We start from the raw sequence: 20,151 nt of genomic DNA, 5'->3' as shown, positions 1-20,151 counted from the left end.
GACGCGCTCGGCCCGCGCCGGAAGAGGACAGCGACGGTCGGGGGCGGGGGGAGCCGGGGCCGCCATGGCGGAATGCTCCGGCCTCCAGTTCGTCAGCCCTTACGCCTTCGAGGCGATGCAGAAGGTGGACGTGGTGCGCCTGGCCGCGCTGAGCGACCCCGAGCTGCGGCTGCTGCTGCCCTGCCTGGTGCGCATGGCCCTCTGCGCCCCCGCCGACCAGAGCCAGAGCTGGGCGCAGGACAAGAAGCTCATCCTGCGGCTCCTCTCAGGTGTGGAGGCCGTCAACTCCATCGTGGCCTTGCTGTCCGTGGACTTCCACGCCCTGGAGCAGGACGCCAGCAAAGAGCAGCAGCTGCGGTAAGGCGGAGAAAGGCGTTTTCTGTGGTGAAAGCCGCTGCGGAGCTTTTCGGGCTGTTTTGTTTGTTGCTGCTGTCGGAGTGCCGGGCTGACCCCGCCGTTGCCGTTCCCGTTCACGTCCCTTGGTAGTCTCGTAGGAAAACCCCGAGTTTTGGCGGAGCAACGGACAGGGGGCGGGGTTTCAGTGTCCGTCTCGGGCTGCTTTTTCTCCCCGGTGGCTGGGGGAGCTGCCCGGTCTGCGAGAGGGGAGGAAGGCGGCTGGGACGCCTTTGTGAGGCGAAGAGACGGACCAGGCGGGTGGGTGCACTTTCTCGGCCGTTGTTGCCCGTGCTACCGGGGAAGAGCGGGCCCTTGAAACGTTGACAATCTACTGAATTAGATTTCACGACGTACTACAGTTGCAACAGTCTTTTCCGGTCATTGGCAGGATAGAAGAAATCCCTACCGGATTGCCGTTTTCCGTTAACTGATAAAATGTATGTGTTTGCAGAAACATTTAATAGTTGTTGCTTTTAATCGTCTGTTAGGCACAAGCTAGGAGGAGGTAGCGGAGAAAGCATCTTGGTGTCGCAGCTTCAGCATGGGCTGACGCTGGAATTTGAACACAGCGATTCACCTCGTCGGCTTCGTCTCGTACTTAGCGAATTATTGGCAATTATGAATAAGGTAAAGTTCTCCGTATCTGGATGCTTGCAAATTTTATGTCAGTGAAAACGCACTCTGGATGGGTCGATACGCTCTCTGGTTCTGTTTCTGGTGCTACTGTTTGTGAGTACTCTTCTCCAATTCTTACCTGCTTCACCAAGACTTAAAGTCTCAGTCTGATTGAACAGTGGCTTGTGATTAAACTCCTTATGAACCAGCTTCCCCGAGGAAGGCTTGCTTCCTCACAACATGAGGGTGATCTTTTCTAATGTGACATGGATTCTGTATATTCTGTAATATGCTGGCTGTACTCAAACATAATGTGATTTTATGATGCGTCAGTGCAGAAATCATATTTGAAAGCAAAATTATGACTTTTCTCCACCCACTACTTTACTCCTATTGCAGTATGATATTAGCCACTGTATTTCTCTTAGCCCACACTCCTGCCCGCCCCCCAGCATTTTATTTTCCTTCTGTAAACTTACAGTGTTTTTAGAATTGTCAGTGAGCTATTTCTCTTTTTTCTGGAAAGAAGCAATGATACCAGCTGTATCGAACTATCTCCACTAGTAAATCTTTCTTACTCTAAACATTTTCCTTGCCTGTTCTGTGTTTATAGCTGTACGTTTTTGACAATTTTTAATGTATTCAATCTGCTGAATTGAAAGTCGCAAAAGAATGATTAGACAAATTGCTTCATAAAACCTGTTCAGTGATGATGAATAATGTCTTGTAGGTGTCAGAATCAAACGGTGAGTTTTTTCTCAAATCTTCAGAGCTCTTCGAGAGTCCTGTTTATCTGGAAGAGGCAGCAGATGTTCTCTGCATTTTGCAAGCAGGTGTAGTATTCTGTATTTATAGTATTTTTCTAACCTCTTACAAATGTAACAGAATAATTTTTGGAGCCGCTGTGACTGATTTAAGGTTAACCAAGGCTGTCTAGCTCTTTGAAAGAGAAATACGGATCGTAGATTGATTTTCCATTCATTGATTTGAGCATGTTATTTCAATGCAACTTAAAAGCAAGGTTTTACTTGTTTCACAGCGAAACACTGTGACTTTTTAAACCCTCTTTTTATCCAGAGCTCCCATCACTGTTGCCGATAGTTGATGTGGCTGAAGCTCTGTTGCACGTTAAAAATGGAGCCTGGTTCCTCTGCCTTCTGGTGGCCAATGTTCCTGATAGCTTTAATGAGGGTGAGTTACAGTTTCTTGTCCAGCTTCCTTTTTCTAAAGGTTCAAAATGATTTCTAGCAAAGTAGTTAATTCTGGGCTAAACCATGCGTCATAAATATTTGAATGGGAGAGTGTTTGGCTTATGAAATACAATTTGACTGCATTTATACCTAGAGATGCTGATGGGCTCCCGTTCTCATCAGGTTGATTCCCCTTTTTTGCAGCCTACTTGTAGACTTATTGTGTGTGTGTGTTGCAGCTTTTCATCTCTAGGTCACCGTTATAAAGGCTGACTCGGGCAGTGAATGACTGGGACTACGAACCTGGTCTAGCCTTGCTAATAGTTCATGTCCCTTTGAATAAGCCATATTACGAGGTGAAAAATTTGTATCGATGGTGCCTGTTCAGCATCCCGTACCTCACAGTAAGATTTCAGTTTCCAGGGCTGCCAGATGCACAGGTTACATTAGATAGAGTATGAGTAGTAACTGGATGATCTGTAATGACCCTGTAATTTCTATGAGGAGAAAGACCATTTTCTTGTTCTGCTTATATAGTGTAGATCATGAGTCCTTGCCCGGGCAAGGTTTGTGCAGCCCAGCTAATAAATCTAGTGAGCTGAGTAAAATGCCTTGGCTTTGTCTGTTTACGTTTATGTGGCTTTCTGTTGGAAAGGCCAGATTTTCTTACACCTCCTGTTGGGTATTTAGTCTGTAGAGGTTTGATTAAGAATGGTGAACGGCAGGATGAAGAAAGCGTTGGAGGCCGCCGGAGAACAGAAGCACTTCGCCACCTGTGTAAAATGAACCCTTCCCAAGCTCTAAGGGTCCGAGGCATGGTGGTAAGTCTGTCATTAGTCTGTCACAAGAATCATAATTACGATGCTTATTGGAGCTTTAAAAACAACGAAGATGATTGAGCCTGAGCATTTTATCTAGGTGGAAGAGTGTCACCTACCAGGTCTTGGTGTGGCTTTGACCTTGGATCACACCAAAAATGAATCTCCAGATGATGGAGTGAGTGACCTGGTGTGTTTTGTGAGTGGTTTGCTACTTGGAACAAATGCAAAGGTTCGAACTTGGTTTGGAACTTTTATCCGAAATGGCCAACAGGTATGAAAATCTTTGAATATTCTGCTTTTAAAAAATATTCTTACAGCTTGCTGTAACTCTTCTGGATGTGGGCACCCATAGTTGTCTCAATGCATAAAAATCGTGTTGCATGCCTTGGAGCATCCGTTACAAAGCAGCCTCCTCCTGTTGGACCATCAGGTCTATAAATAGTGTCCCTGAAGGCAGCTATTTGGTTGTTCCTCTGAGAGATTTTTAGGCATGGAAATCAGGGAATTGTAAGCTCATAATGTTTCCCTGATAAATATGTTCATCCTCAGTGTTCACAGTAGGAAGTTGCATCTTGACTTGCTTAGTGAGTTGAATTAGTTAAAGCTTGTGTTTTGATGTAATGAGCTGTTGTAATAGGATCACGTGTTGCCTATTGCCCTGGTACTGAAACTTGTATTTTAAAAAAATTCCTCTCCCCACCCCCCTTCTTTTTTTTCCTTGACTTCATCATTATGGAAGCTCTTAGGTAATACATTGTTTGACGGGATGAATTTACATTGTTGTTCTCATCTTTTAACCTCTTACACAGAGAAAAAGAGATAATATCAGTTCTGTGCTTTGGCAAATGAGGAGGCAGCTGCTCCTGGAGCTCATGGGAATCCTTCCCACGGTTCGCAGCACACACATTGTTGAAGAAGCAGATGTTGATATGGAGCCAAATGTGTCTGTGTATTCAGGACTCAAGGAAGAGCATGTTGTGAAAGCCAGCGCATTGTTACGTCTCTATTGCGCTTTGATGGGAATCGCTGGGCTGAAGTAATGAATGTTTTAATGCTCTGTGTTTTTTATTCACTGTCTGTCCATTTAAACAGAGGTTGAGAGCTTTGGGCACTTTTAACGTGAGCTGTCTCTTAATGCCATTGTATCCTTGAAACAGTCTTGGCAGGACTCACCAGTTTTAGTACTAGGGGCAGCCCTTCTCACGTGCTGAGGGCTGGAGTTGCCACTTGATGGAAGTTTCTTTATAGTGCAGAGAACAAATATTAGGTAATGGTAGGGTCTGTGGAGACATGTATGTTTTTTATTTTCCAGTAGTATTCTCAACAGAAAAGTTTTTTTCATTCTAATGGTGAAGATCCATTTATCAACTTTGCTGATTTTTTTAATCTGAAATCATGCAGGAAATGTGGTGCTCTCATTAATGCTGCTAAGTCAGTTCTACTGGCTTGTTAAAAGAAGTCTAGGCCTACATGGTTGGAGCAGTGTGTAGAAGAGAAAGCAGCTGAAAACTCTAGCAACGTACACTACGTGAATTTAGAATTTCTATTCCTCTGCTTTTACTTTTTAGAGAGTGCTAATGAGCATCTTCATGCATTGTTAGTTTTAATTTAGGTATTTTGTACCAATAGGCAAGATTATATCATGAGGAAGTTTTCTCACTGTTATTACCTCTTTACAGAGTTTTTTATGTCTTTAAGTTCAAAGATAATTGCCAGTTAATCTTGATGCTCGTTTATTGATGGCAACTTGATAAACAGATTAAGTAACAGAGAAAATTTAATCTTTAACCATTGTGATGAGATTGGAAATCTCTTCCCTTTTAATTTAGCGGCGTGGGTTTTGTTCTTTTTCTGTCCTATTCAGGCCAACTGACGAAGAAGCTGAGCAGCTACTGCAGCTGATGACCAGCCGGCCTCCCGCGACTCCAGCTGGTGTTCGTTTTGTATCTCTTTCCTTTTGTATGCTTCTGGCCTTCTCCACTCTCGTCAGGTACCTCTCAATAAAGGAGGAGCTTTGTAAAGATGTTACTCTTTCAGCACTGTTAAGGCAATGACCTCCCCAGAGCTGCACAGCTTTTCTCTCCCAATTCTTTGTACAAATCTTCATATGTTGGTTGAAGGGATTTGTCTCACACTATGGTGAGCAAATTGATATTCCACTCTGCTCTGCCTCTTGTTTATAGCAAATATTTTGAGAGGAGAGCATTGGCATTAGCTTAGTTTGGAATGGTTTTTGAAGGCTAAAGTAGGCCTTACTAGTTCACTTTTCCATTAAACAAGTTTATGGCTAAATTCTTCAGAGACCCTGTTCAAAAGAGTAGCAATATAGGTATTTAATGGATGTAGCTTTCTGCTCTCTGCATTCAAGACAGGAAATTGTCTGACAATTGGACTGAAGGTTGTGCTAAATATCAGTGCTTATCAGCTGCTTGATGCTAAAGTGAAAGTGACAAAAAGTCTTCTGGTGTAAGATTCCTCAAATACTGGCTTTTCTGCTAGTAATTGTTAGTAAAACTAGGGGTAATTCCTGGGAAAAGGATCTTTTACGGATTTTTTTTTTTTTTTTCTGTGCAGCACCCCAGAACAGGAGCAACTCATGGTAATGTGGCTTAGTTGGATGATAAAGGAAGAAGCTTACTTTGAAAGGTGAGAGCAAGCTTCTTTTGTATTTAATGATATCAGTAATCTCACATTTACTTAGGTCCTATTGGAAATTAACTCTTTCTCTTTGTTATCATTAGCATTTCTGGCGTGTCTGCTTCTTTTGGAGAGATGCTTCTCTTGGTAGCCATGTATTTCCATAGTAATCAGCTCAGTGCTATCATTGATTTGGTCTGCTCCACACTGGGAATGAAGGTAAATCCTAAACTGTTTATAGCACATACATTTTTCTGTTAAAATTAACTTTTTACTGTGTATTTATACTCTTGTATTTACTTTAGTTTTGATATAAAGAACTTTGGTTTTGCTAATATACTTAAAGCAAATGTAAAGTAAAAAAAATGGGTAACTAAATCAGTTCCTCTAGAAAAACTTTAAACTATGCATACCTCTTGATACAGAGGAATGTTATGATAGAAGTATCTTCAGAAAGTGCTGACTTGTTGAAATCATTACTTGCAAGAAACGAACTTTTTTAGAAGACTAATTGAAGTAGTGTCCAAACTGAGCTGCAAACAGCTATTTTAAATAGTTTCAAGAAATACCTATATATGTAATAATTAATTTGTGAAAATTACCAAGTGAGACTTGCCTTCAATTTACTATCGTGAAACAGTGTCTCATCAAATGTAAAAGCTAGGTAGGTAGTTTTTAGGATAAGGAAGACGTGGAGTGATGAACTTGTGACAGTTGAAAATAATTTTGGTTTATATTTGAAGTATAGGTGTGAATGTTTTCCTGGTATCCCAATGAAGACAAGTTTAAAAAGGTTTAAAGTTAACAGTTTATAAGTTAAATCTGCAGTACTTTTTAATAAGAAAGCTAGAACTTAAAATTACAGCTCTTTGTTTCAGATTGTTATTAAACCCAGCTCACTCAGCAGAATGAAGACAATCTTCACACAGGAGATTTTCACTGAACAGGTATTTTAAGCCTAGGTCTTTTTCTTTTTCTTTCTTTGTTTCTTTCTTTTTTTCTTTCTTCTGTAATCGCTTCAGTTTGACCTACAAGAAGAATCCAAGCCCTGCTGGTGCTGAAGAGCCTTGGCTTTTTCTTTTTGTACTCTGACCTGATTATGCTTTTTGAACAATTGGCTTTTTTAAATAATGGGGAAGCAAAGGAGAGAAATGGTCCACTATGACATTTGTTGCAGTAGCAGGAAATCATTCACAAATGTAGTATGTGTGCTACAGTTTTACATATACTGTATTAAACTACATAAAAATGTTCTTCAGCTTTCAAACAACCAAAAATAAGTGAATGTCAGAAAGAATGTAGCTGTGCGACTTTGACACCTTGTGCTTATACATTGTGGTAAGTTGAATATTTGCAGTATTTTTCTTGTTAATTATAACTTTCCTTTAGGTTGTTACAGCCCATGCAGTTCGCGTGCCTGTTACAGGCAATCTCAGTGCCAACATTACTGGGTTTTTACCTATTCACTGCATTTACCAGCTTTTAAAAAGTCGATCGTTCACCAAGCACAAAGTATCCATTAAGGTATGGCCTTCATTTTATTTCTGTTCATAATTTTGAATGCTGACTAGGTTTTGCAGGCTGTTTTTTTGGTTGAATTATAGGAACAGAATTCTTGATGAATCTTACAGCCTATTACCATGTGATTTAAGAAGGAACTGTGTATTAAGTTAGGATACCCAGTTTTAGCTCTGTAATCCAGAGACCACAACTTAGTGAAGTTAAAAATAATAAAGTTATCTCTCTCCCCCTCGTCTGCGCTTAATAAAATCGTAGTCAGAATGGTATTTCCAGCCAGGAGTAGTTTTATTGGTCGGTCTGCACAGAGCAGGGTCCAGGATACACAGTTTATGACCAGACGCGACTCAGAACTGGTATTACACTTTCCAAAGTTAAAGCCAGTTACATTTTTTTGTAACTAGTTAAAAGGGGATGTACTTGCAGACAAAAAAAAAATGCCCTCCAGCTTTGAAACTGAACATGTAATGGCATGGTTTTTTCTAGGACTGGATCTATCGGCAGCTCTGTGAAACCACCACTCCACTCCATCCTCAGTTGCTTCCTCTTATTGATGTCTACATTAACTCTATTCTTACTCCTGCATCTAAATCCAACCCAGAGGCCACAAATCAGCCTGTCACAGAACAGGAGATACTGAATGTTTTTCAAGGACTCTCTGGGGTAAATGGTTTGTTTGCCTCTTTTGTGTACTTTAATATGAACATGCAGTTCAGTATTTTGTATATATGCTTGATGCAGATCCTGTAAGTTGCCTCACTTTTTGTCTTTAATGCCTGTATAGTAAACTGCCTCCTACTACAGTGATGGTCAAGTGTTTTGAAGTGAATCTTGTTAGTGCTACTCAACTTTTTAGGAGGATTGCTATTTGTCCCTGTTTTGCCCTTTTCCTTGGGAACTCACCAACTCATGCTGTTAAAAATGCAAAGAAAAGCACTTCAGGGATTGAGAAGTGGGGGTCTTTATGTAGGATTTGTATATTTTTTTGTACCAACTTGATCTTGTTAGCTAAAAATACTATTTAACTGAAGCACTGCAGCTGTTTTTGAAAGAAGCGTTTTCATTTTGATAGAATTATGAGAACGGTCACTCGGGACACATGTAGAATGAGTGGCAAGCATTGACTTGCGTTGGAATCCTGGGATTACTCCTTATTAGTGTCCCAAGATATCAAAAATACTTTTTATGTTTGAAGCTTATTTAAAAAAAAAAAAAAAAAGGAAAAAAAAAGTTCCCTGCAACTTTCAGCTTGAACCTCATATGGCTTGATATTTTTGTAGAAGGCTTACTGCCTTATCTTTCTTCATATTTGCAGGTAAATCCAAATTTTTGTTCTCAAGAATCAGGAATGCAACATGACCTTTGTATGTGGTTTTATGTACAGGGAGAAAATACTCGTCTTACTCAACGATACAGCATCACAACACAATTGCTTGTCCTCTACTATGTCCTGTCGTACGAAGAAGCGCTTCTGGCAAACACAAAGATACTAGGTATATGTGGGTGCACCAGTGGAAAACAGATTAACTGAAAATTAGATGCAAAGAGAGGAATTCTTACAGTAACCAAAATTCATGTTGCTGTCAGATTGAAGCACAGCATAAAAAGTTTAGATTCTTGTAATAAATACAGCATTGCTGTAGAAATTCAGGAGATAAAGTTTCTGCTAAAACTCTGTAGTTGAGTAACTTGTTTTCCAGATTAAAAAAGGTCCAAGCTGGCCAAAAAGTTAGCAGACATGTTTGTGACCAACAAATTATAAAAAGACATATAAATGTTTATTATTCTAATAAATACAGCAACAGTTAACAGACTTCTTAATTACTTCAGATCTTCCTTTATTCATGTGTTATCAAACTTCTGCACACATTTCTTTGGGTTGGCAATACTGAATGATCCCTTTTTACCTTTGAAATTGAGACTTTAAATTGGTTCTAAAAGAATGTTGTGTATTTTGTTGACAGAGTTTGATTTCAGTGAAAACATAGTATTTACATCTGGTGGGTGTTTTCACCTGCCCTTTTTAGGGTGCAAAACTTCCAGCATTCATTGTTGCTATTTTCTTCATGCTATTCAAGAAAGACTGAAATACTATAAAATCAATTACAGTTCTTCCTGCATTTGTAGCTTCTACCTCACTACAGGGTGTTGTGTGTGCCAACAGTTTGAATTCCATGTACCAACTGATAACTGTTTTTGTTAAGAATAAAAAACCTTGAATAAAGAAAGTGCAGATTTGAGCTATCATCTCAAAATCAGCTGGACTTGGTCAAAGATAGTCTGGGGATTTTGCGAACAAATCTGAATGCCAGGGAAATCTTTGAATGGAAATGTTCACAGAAATGGTTTCCTGAGGAGCTTAATTTACTACTTGAACAGGAATGAGGTGTGTTATTCAGGATTTTCTTTAGTTTACCTGGATAATACAGAGACAAGTGTTTTACATTTTCTGTATTGATTTAGTTGGGGAAATAATTTTTTCCAACTCTAACTGTTGTACGTGTTTTCTTGTCCTGTTCCTTTATAGCTGCCATGCAGAAAAAACCCAAGTCTTACTCTTCAGCGTTAATGGATCAGATTCCAATCAAGTACCTCATCCGGCAGGCACAGGGACTGCAGCAGGAACTGGGAGGTATATCTCTGTGTGGATGTCTAATGTGTGTGAAGGAGGAAGGCTAAGTGTGTTTCCAGCTCTGTGGCTATTGTCTGTTTCATAGTGTGCCTTCCTTTCTCTTTCTTTTAAAATCTGTCAGTAGTTAACTAATGAGATTACAGATATGTTTGAAGAGTAATAGTGAAAGTTTGAGGAAGGCAGTTCTTTTTAGAGTAGGTCTTACCTGTGTAGGGTAGGTTTTAGAGTAGGAATTGCCTGAGAATTTTTTATTATTCCAGACTGAGTTTAAGAGTTGCTGCTATAGGGTCCTCCCACCTTTCCAAAAGGTAACTTTTCCTTTCTGTTGGAATTAGAATATCAGGCTATAAACATGCAAGCTCACTGTCCTTCTTGACAGTGATTCAGTTAAGGTCTGTTGTTGAAATGATAGATGCAAATATGTTCAGGTGAAAGATGTAGCTACTCAAATCTAAGATATATACTCTCTTAATACCCGTAAAGGCTTGCATTCTGCACTGTTACGCCTTCTTGCAACTAACTATCCACACCTCTGCATTGTGGAAGACTGGATCTGTGAGGAACAGATTACAGGCACCGATGTCTTATTGAGGAGGATGCTTCTTACAAACATTGCGAAGAATCACTCTCCCAAACAGCTCCAGGAAGGTAAATAACTTCATTTGAAGTAAGCAGTGTTCTTTCCAAATTGGTTGGAATATAGTGGGTTTGGAAGTGTGTAGCCATTTAGTTCATTTGATCATACTACATTTGTATACTGAAAATGTCCTGCTGCCAAGTTAGAAAAAAATGTTGGAAGTCTAGTTTTACCAAGATCCCATTGTCTTTATTTTTTAGCATTTTCCATGCTGCCTGGAAATCACACCCAGCTGATGCAGATCTTAGAACATTTAACACTTCTCTCAGCTGGTGAATTGATCCCATATGCAGAAGTATTGACATCAAATATGAATCGCTTGCTGAATGCTGGAGTCCCTCGGAGGATTCTTCAGACTGTCAATAAACTTTGGATGGTTCTTAACACTGTGATGCCAAGAAGGTGGGCTCAAAATACTGTTTAGTTTGTTGTTGCAGATAGATGGAACGCCACTTTCTGTTTGAAAAATAATGATACAATGCCTTTGTCTGAGAAATTGGAGGTTGTGACTGAATAGAATGTGTTGGAGTTGCATTTCTTTTTGCTTTGTTGAAATTTGTAACCTTTGCATTTAAAAGGACGGTACTTCTCAGGGGAAAGGAAGTCATCAGTTTGCTCTAAAATATAGAAGTACGGTTTTATAGCGTACATTGTTTATGATGAATTACTGATGAAACATGAACTCGCTCTGGTAAGAACATGCCTTTTCTGAGGAAGTGGATGCTCAATTGCAGTGGAAACAGTTTGGTTACTGTAATTCCAGTGAATGTAAGTTAACTTCAAGGGCTGCAAATGAAGTATGGGGTTTTTGCTCCTTGGTAAGCCCAGAAAAATACAGCTCACTGAGATAAGTGAGTGTCCAGGTGCTTATGTGATCCCTTTTCTCATATGGATTATCTATTAAAAAAATCATAAAAATCATCTCATTTTAGGTTGTGGGTGATGACTGTTAACGCTCTGCAGCCTTCAGTAAAAATAGTCCGACAGCAGAAATACACTCAGAATGATCTGATGATTGATCCTTTGATTGTTCTAAGATGCGATCAGAGAGTTCATAGGTAAGCATCTCCCTCCTTTAGCTTTTGATGTTCTGTGGTACTTACATTGATACATAGTGAATGCTAAACATAAAGGTGTCTCATAGAAAACTTCTAAAAGCTTTCAGTACTTCAAAACATATTTTCAAACTAAGCATATGAGCTTGTAAGTTCCATCTTTTTTGTATTAAGCTTGTTGGTCTGAGGACTGAGCGAGCTGTGCATGCTGATTCAGCATGCCATCCTGTCCAGCTGAGTGTCTTGTTGGACAACCTTACACTCGGTTCTATTTTGGGAACTTTGGGATTTGTACATAGGTCATCCATTTTAGGTTTGTGGGTGTGAATTTGTTCTAAATAGACCTTGCAGCATGCTTAAAATGGCTGCTGCCACGCGGTGGTGGTGGTTGAGGTTGTAGCTGTAACATCCTTCCACTGCACGCTGTCTTTTGCCATCCCTTGTGGGCCGGTAGGTATTCCATCTTTTTGGGTAACAGTTTCTGCCAGTGGGTGCTTGATGGATATGACAAAGGTAGATTTGCTTAATTTCCCAAGAATGTCTTTTAGTAGTACTTAGAAATTAGTTCCTCTAGATGTCAGTGATGACAGAGGAAGATGTGTAATGCTGCTTTATGGCTCTGATGCAGAAGAGTAAGCTGAGAATTTAAGTAGTGAAAATGATCATAATTGATAGCAATGGACCAGCTTTTAAGGAGCATATGAAATGATGGAAACAATAAGTTGGAATTTGTAAATTATAACTTTGCTTTTTCATAGTAATGAAGAAAATTGCATCCGTTATTCTAAAAAGATACAGTTAATAATTTTAAATGTACTTTAGCCCCTAGCTTTATTCCTTGTGGATTCTTTTTCATGTTTTCTGTCGGTTGTGGTTTATTTTTCCTCTTTTTTATTATCCTTTTGTTCATAATAAATGGCTAATAGTCAACTTGATTTGTTCTTTGTGTTCTTTTTTGTATGCATCTGTCCCCCCTTGCCTTTTAGCAATTGAGCCATGAATCCAGTTTTCATTTGAGTTGCTACAACTCTGCTAGACTTCAAGTTTCTGTTGATGACATCTTTAATCCCCAGCCCGTAGGTGAAATATTTAAATGTATGTCCCTTCAGCTCTGGATGCAAATGGAAAATCCTACATTTCTAAAACTGTTAGGGAGATTTATAATGCAATGTGATTTGAAAACTACCATCTTGGTGTTGTGGAAGCAGTTCAGAGCTTGTCTGCCTTATTTTTCCCTATCATTCAGATAAGTATTTTCCCTTACTTCACGTACAGCCAACACTTTTTGGGTTTCCTTCGTTCATCAGAAATAAGTCTCTTCAACGGTTCCTTGTTTTTGTGTTATGTACACATACACTCATGTAGAAGGGATTGTGACCTTTAGTGTTTTGCTGTGTTAGGGAAAAGACCTTTAATATGAACCAGACTACAACCCAATGAGCCTTTGAGGAGTGCTTTTAGTTTGTTCATATTATTACTGTCTTATTGTTCTGCCTACTGAAATGCCTTTATTTTATCATGTGTTCCCATATCAGGAGTCCTCCTCTGATGGATATAACTTTGCACATGTTGAACGGATATCTTCTTGCGTCAAAAGCTTACCTGAATTCTCACCTAAAAGAAACAGCAGAACAGGACATTAGGCCATCCCAAAACAATGCAATGGGTCCAGAGGCCCCAGAAGTTACAAGGGAAGAACTAAAAAATGCATTGCTTGCTGCTCAGGTAGGGGGGAAGAAATGGATATTAAATGATGTGAGGAAAGACAATCATAAAACAGAAATACAGAAACAGGAAATTAAAAAAGGAGACCTTTTCACTTCTTTTTTTACTGACTTCTGTTACTGTGAAAAAGAATACTGCCTCTGTATTCAGATTGTTAAATATTTTTGGTTTTCTGTTTTCTAGTCTGAAGCATTGTGTCGGTTAACTGCTTTGATGGTATTCTTTTTTGTTAGTTAGAACAGTAAAGTTCTGCTTACTAGCCTTTTTTGTTTTGTTGCTTGTGTTATCCAGAGGCTCCTTCTGTACTTAGAATTTGGAGCAGTAAAACATGAATAAATGTGACAGACCTTGCATGATCATTTGAACTATGTTATTTAAGAGAAGCAGCCAGCATTGTAAAGTGTGAAGAAGCTGAAGAGTGGTTAACTTACTTAGCTTGACATTATGGGAATTCTTGAGTAATCCCGTTTCACAGTCTCTTCTTGCCTTTGTATGGAAGAATGTCACATATATGGTCCCTATTAGCAGATGATTTTTGAGTTAATAGGAAGTTTTATTTTTGAATGAGTAGGGTAGTCTCCCCTGAATGCTGTGAATTACCTGGCCATGTACATATTGTGTCTGATCTGGATGCTTTAAGGGACCATTGGATATTTATTTTGAAACAAAATGAGATTCCGTTGAATTTATTCTTTTGATCTATGATTTATGATTATCTGTTGGATTTAAGCTTTTTTTCTTTGAGTCTTGATTCAGACAAAGCGTTGGGTTTTTCTTAATGCTCTACAGCATTTGTGATTCTTGAACTGAGTTGTTTTTATTCTCTATAAAAATAATCTCTACCTAGAAATTCTAGCCACCTGACAGTCTTCCATTTCTTAAATTGTCCTTACTTCATATTTGATTTCATCAGGGTTTTTTATGCATGTTCTGTTGCTTGTTTTCTTCATAGGACAGTGCTGCTGTGCAGATTCTTCTAGAGATCTGCTTACCTACAGAAGAAGAGAAAGCCCAGAGCAGTAATACCCACAGTTTGCTAAAGAGTGTTCATAGTACTACAGGCCCTAAGAGTCCTGAACTAGAAGAAGAAGATAGCTTGCTGTGTAATCTTCGAGAGGTCCAGTGTCTGATCTGCTGTCTGCTGCATCAGATGTATATAGCTGATCCCAACATAGTCAAACTAGTTCATTTCCAGGTCCGCTTTGCACTATTTTAGTTCTTTCATGGTTTCTCTGGTTAAGAAAGAGCCAAATGAAGTGGTCAAAGGATGTTGAATGCTGTTGTTGTGTTCCTCAGAAATTATAATGGCCCACTTTTCTGCCTCCCTTCTCACCAAATTTGTAGTACCTACATTTCCTCCATATTTCAGTGCTTGGACTCTGTCTTGTAGCTGAGAAGGGAGCACCTAAACTATGCCTGTTCCTCATCATTAAACATGCTTTGTTTGTGCCTCTGCCCCTTTTTATACCAAAATAGTTTGTCCATTCTAGGCCAAGGAAAACTGGCCTAATCATCTTATAATTACTTGTTCTGCATCTTTTTGTGGGTTCCTTTTTTTCTCGTCATGTTTTTAAATTAGTATGCCCATTATTCAAAACTGTAATTTGGCTTCAAATGTAAACATCTTATGTTTCTTTTTTGTTAGGGCACAGTTTCTCTCTTTAGAGTGGAAGGAGAAAGGTTGCCCCTGCCAAAGCAGCTGTACGCCTTCAAAAAAAGAAGGGGGAAAGATTAGCAAATTCTTTAATATAAGTGCGGTTTTAGTTTGTGTTAAATTGCTCATTGCCAGATGGCAGTCTCTTTAAAAGGAGTTAATTTGCCTTGACCTGGAACTGATTAAGTGACTGAAAAAGCCTTAATGGTGCAGTTGTGAAATAAGCAAGTTGGGGCCTGTGGTGAAGTTTGGAACACAGGGGAAAGACGCAGAAGGAAAGGGTCACTGCAGCTTGGTTTAGTTTGGAGAGTGGAGGGAGAGTTTCTATGCAAATAATACATTGAGTATTGAGGATAAAGAACTGATTCAGACCTTGGGTTTGTCACCCAGCCTGCCTCTTGTTGCCTTGGGATACAGGCCTGTTGCTTATAATTCTGAACAAAAGAGATTTACAAGTATATTAGTTTTGAAAAAAGCATTAACACAGATCTGATTTAAAATCTTAGTTGAAGCAGAATTTTTAAAACATATTTGACGCATTGACACGCCTGTTTTCTTAATCACACAGGGTTATCCATGTGAACTTCTGGCGCTGACAGTGGCGGGGATTCCATCGATGCATATCTGTCTGGATTTCATACCAGAGCTCATTGCCCAGCCTGAACTTGAAAAACAGGTAGTGTACAGTCATCTAGCTTGAGAATGACTGTAAGTAGTTAACCCTGATGAATTATTGGTTAAGGGGAGAAAATAAAAGGATCACTAAAAAAGTCCTGTTCTAACTTGCTGAGATATTAAGGTAATATCTGTCACACTTTTACCTTTAATTAAAGGCCCAGACTTTAAATCCCCTTCAAATCAGGGATTGTGACAACTCCTCTAACATACCTCTGTACACTTATTCAGGAAATACTCATGAATTTCAATATTACCTTCAAGAACATGAATGAAAGCACTTTTCAATAATGACTTTCATTCATTCTTTACATTGAGTATAAATCAGTTGGCAAAAGTTTTGCCTACTTAGTTTTTATCTGACACTTTATAGCTATAGGAACTTCTATGAAGATTTAAATTCTGAAAACCTGTTTTGCAAAGGTATTCTGTAGAACATATGAAGCAGCCTTAAGATCAGAACTGTATTCATTGAATGAAACATTCATTCAAGTTTGACTACTAAGTCTTTTTCCAGGGAATACTACTACTCTTTCTTGAAGCAAGCTTGGGACAAGATGATAGGTGTAAATTTCTAAATCAGTCTAAATTTCTCCTTTGCCAGTTGTCTTACCAGTTTGTTCCCTGGTCTAACTGCAGGAACAAAGCCTGCTAGAATGACATGTAGCTTTTCTCAAAGTTATGCTATTTGAATCTGAAGAGGGGTAGTTTCTTCTCACTACAAGCTCAGGAAAGGGGGAGTCAAGAATTTGATTTTGAAATGTTTCACCAATATTTTTGAAGGTCTTCTCATGATGATTGTGAAAAATAACGGAAAATAGTTGTTTATTATTACTTTCTAAAGCAATATGTAGACCCTGATTTAGTATACTGTGACAAGGGGAGATGACATATTTGGCTAGTTGTAGGTAACTGGAGTTTGTTGGGCTAAAGATTCCTCTGTTTTCTATATCCAGCTAACTTTGTAGTTGCTCTTATGTATCCCTTCTCAACTATTAAGTTACTGCTGATGAGAGGACACTCAACTAAAGTTAAAACTCTAACACATCGGACCTTAAACAGCTTTTACAAGGGTTATGTTGTAAATTGTGTGTTGCTTTGTTGCTCATTGTTAATATCCGAACATTGTGTCTGTGGGGGACACTGGTACTTCGATTAATGTTAAATATGTGTGGGGTTTTTTTCTTAATGTTAGCAGAAAAAATTCAGAATAGGTATTACTAAGGTTTCTCTAGCTTTAATTTCCTCATTGGTAAAATAGAGAATATTTGTTAACTCATAAATTACGTGAAGAGCTTTGGATAGGAAGTGCAAAGCAATCTGTAACTTTATTGCTTATTTCTCTTTTGCCTTTCACCTACTTGACAGATATTTGCCATCCAGTTACTTTCATTTTTGTGTATTCAGTATGCACTACCTAAATCTCTCAGTGTGGCTCGTTTAGCTATCAATGTGATGGGAACCCTACTCACAGGTAAGTGCTCTGGCAACCCCTAAATACATTGTTGTGTAAATTAGAATTATTTGTCTTGGTTGAATGCAGTTTGTCTAAATGCCACTGTGTTAATTACGATTGTAAAAGTAAGAACAATTCTTGACTGGATTTTTATAATAATTTCTCTTTACTTAACCATTTCCTTTTCCTTGATAGTTTTAACCCAGTCAAAGCGCTATGCTTTTTTTATGCCGACCCTGCCTTGTTTGGTGTCATTCTGTCAAGCCTTTCCTCCTTTGTACGAGGATATTATGTCTCTGCTGATACAAATAGGACAAGTTTGTGCCTCTGATGTCGCTACACAGACAAGAGACTTCGACCCAATTATTACACGTAAGTGAAGTACCTTGTATTTCAAAAGTAATGTCATGGTCTCAGGGAGAAAATTATGTTAATGTTTCAAAAGTTTGAGCATAGTTGGAATGCAGTATGAAATTTACTGCTGTTGTCTTGTAAATATAGAAGGAATAGGGATAGGTGGCTTTAGTGGACTGGAGGAGTTTAGAGGCTAAAGGGGCTGAAAGTACCCCTTGTATTAAACTTTGTATTGCCTTCAGTTTTATTTCCCTGCTTGTGTCATTTCAAGACGTATCCCTGCATGCAAGTGTTGTGCGTAGAATTTGCCACTGTAGTCTAAGGATGAAAGACGTGAGCAAAGGCCATTGGCTTTCGAGAACACAAGGGCATTTCAACCCCTCAGCTGAGGTGTAATGGCAATATAAATCTTCCTAATCTGTTGGAAATGCAAAGTCAAATGAGCTACCTGAAGCCTTACCCATGACATAGCATAGTTGGATAAATGTATAGTAATGGTGTGAACACGGATTAACTGTTTATCAGTTGATCTTGAGCATGTTTTTGTGTCTTTTTTTTGTCTAAAGTCAAACTCTCTGTTCATGTGATACAAGGTTCCCTGATGCTATCTATGCTAAAATATTTATGTTAAAAGAAGTAAGAGGGAATATAAAAAACCCCAAAGGAGTCAGACATAGGTAAATGAAAAAGAAGTGTGGTAGCCTCTCTAGAAATAACCTGTGGAATTAAGCCTGGTGCATGAAACAGTAATAGCTCAGATTTGCAGTTTCATAGCATACATGTTTATGTTATGGGTGTAATTAACAATTTTTAAAAAATTATTTATTTAGATGTGCTTTGCTGCTTTTACTTAATTTTCTAGGTCTCCAGCAATTAAAGGAGAAACCACTTGAAGTGTCAGGACTTTGTAAAGATTCATCTAACAAAAGCTTTTCAAGGGACATTGCAAGCATGGACCCTGACGTCCGGTTATGCCAGTGTGTGGAAAATACAATCATTGAAATAATTAACATGAGCGTAAGTGGAGTTTAGAAAGAACGCAAATGAAGTTGTACTGTAGCTAGTCCCACAGTCTATGGTGCTTAAATTTGGAGAAAGCTGTGAAAGTGCATTGAGGAACTGGAGCACAAGAAGTTCGTATTTTTCATTCATTTGATTCAGTTATGGCTGAAAAGAAAATAATTCTTTAAAGAGGCTTGTGTTGCTTCCAGTGAACCCTTTGGAGGCTGATGGGGTCAGTAGACAATTTCCAGTGAAACCAAGTGTGATTTTTCAGGCTTGCTCAGTTTCTGAAGTGATACAGCAACACACCCGAAAGGGTTTTATAACACTCCGGAAAGTGAATACTTAATTTGTTGAGCAAACAGCAAAAGGATGGGTAAGAAAAATTTGAGATTGAAGCGTTTTGCTTAAGTTAAATGAACTACTGTCCAGAGCCTTGCAGAGCAAGACGAAATAAAATACTCCAAGGAAGACTTGAAAAAGTGGTGTAAGTAACTTGCATCATCACATTGAGCACTAAGAAAATGCTTTAACTTCTTTTTATTTGTGTTTCAAACCATTGGTCAAAGTTTCAGTTCATGAGATCAGGAACTTCATTTAAAGGATCAGCCAGCCTTCATTAAAAGTTTGAAACTGGTCTAAAAGTTTCTTTAAAAAAAAAGTACTACTATAAAATGAGCTGTATAAATGTGATTTTTAAAGCTTATGTATTTTTAATGCAGCTCAGATGGTTTAGTATTTTTTAACATCACTTGATTTAAAAGAGATGAGAAAGATTTCAAGAAATAAGTGCAAAGGTATCTTAAGTTCTCATCAGGATAAGATTAAAAAAGATAAATTAGTGTTGAGGGTGACTGCGATAGAAGCTAGATTTCCCTATAATGAAAGGAATGACAGATTTCAGCCGTACCAAAGTGGTTACGTGCGGCTTGGTGAACAAGAAGGCTGAATCCTTTGTGCTTCGTGCATGAAGTTGGTTGTTCTTTCATATACAAAAGCTCCAGGATTTAGCCTCAACAGATGTGTTCTGTGGCATTGCAGAAGGGTGTGTGTGATGCAATATTTGGGAGTTTCTTGAAGGTTGCACAAGCTCTTATGTGAGGCAGGACACGCTTTTGCGTCAGAGAAAGAAAATTAAGGTTTGGCTGTTGCGCCAGAAGTGACTGTAGTACTTCGAGACACTTGAATTGCTAAACTTGTCAATCTAGCACTTACTCTTTTCCTAAATGACAGCGTCCAGGGTTCTTAAATAAGTTAAAATATTTTTCAGTTAAAACCAGTTTATATTCCAGAAATTAATGGTCTGATTCTTTAGTGTGGCCTTGGGAAAATCTTGCATAGCTTATCTCCTGCCCGTGTTGGACAGTGATTTGGGAAGGCTAATAATGCTGAATTGCCAAACACACTTGGGTTTGCTTTCCAGGACTACCAGCCTGCTGTAACCATCTGATAACACCATCTGGCTACCAAGTATATTTTTGTCATCTTGATGTAAAGTATGTAAATAATCTAAATGTATGTATTCCCCCCCCCCCTTCTAAGTGTAATTTTTTTATGCTGTAGTGGTATTTAAATAAAAAAAAAAAAAACAACCTAGTGTATGATTTGGATCCAGTCATAGGTATTCATACTTGTAATTTCAAAGGGAGTTGCCTGTACTGATTTTTAAGTTTGGTACATGGGGGCCTTCTGCCGGGGCTTTCCTCCGTGGCAGTATTGAAAAGCCACTGACTTTACTAAAAACGATCACTCATTCCTAACACAGTGTTTTCAGCGCACTATGC

At 38.8% G+C, this 20,151-nt stretch overlaps 1 protein-coding gene across 2 annotated transcripts; it reads left to right on the top strand.

Annotated features, from left to right (window-relative positions):
• Positions 1-25: 25 nt before the first annotated feature.
• Positions 26-19,983, top strand: INTS2 (integrator complex subunit 2). 2 transcript variants are annotated; one of them, XM_052802932.1, is made up of 24 exons: positions 26-357; positions 885-1,023; positions 1,742-1,844; positions 2,089-2,202; positions 2,892-3,022; positions 3,120-3,293; positions 3,832-4,058; positions 4,887-5,012; positions 5,597-5,668; positions 5,764-5,878; positions 6,538-6,606; positions 7,049-7,183; positions 7,664-7,840; positions 8,562-8,670; positions 9,705-9,809; positions 10,293-10,457; positions 10,647-10,848; positions 11,379-11,504; positions 13,037-13,226; positions 14,179-14,421; positions 15,449-15,556; positions 16,924-17,029; positions 17,207-17,383; positions 18,228-19,983. In XM_052802932.1, exons 1-24 carry the CDS (start codon positions 65-67, stop codon positions 18,395-18,397), a joined length of 3,576 nt encoding a protein of 1,191 aa, XP_052658892.1. In that variant the 5' UTR covers positions 26-64; the 3' UTR covers positions 18,398-19,983. The 2 variants fall into 2 exon arrangements, with proteins under 2 accessions (XP_052658892.1, XP_052658891.1); XM_052802931.1 differs by having other exon boundaries at positions 8,493-8,670.
• Positions 19,984-20,151: the final 168 nt, after the last annotated feature.

Source organism: Harpia harpyja, chromosome 12, assembly GCF_026419915.1.
Source record: "Harpia harpyja isolate bHarHar1 chromosome 12, bHarHar1 primary haplotype, whole genome shotgun sequence".
Lineage (NCBI taxonomy): Eukaryota > Metazoa > Chordata > Aves > Accipitriformes > Accipitridae > Harpia > Harpia harpyja.
The sequence above is the reverse complement of the archived record's forward strand: the minus strand, read 5'-3'. Positions and strand labels throughout refer to the sequence as shown.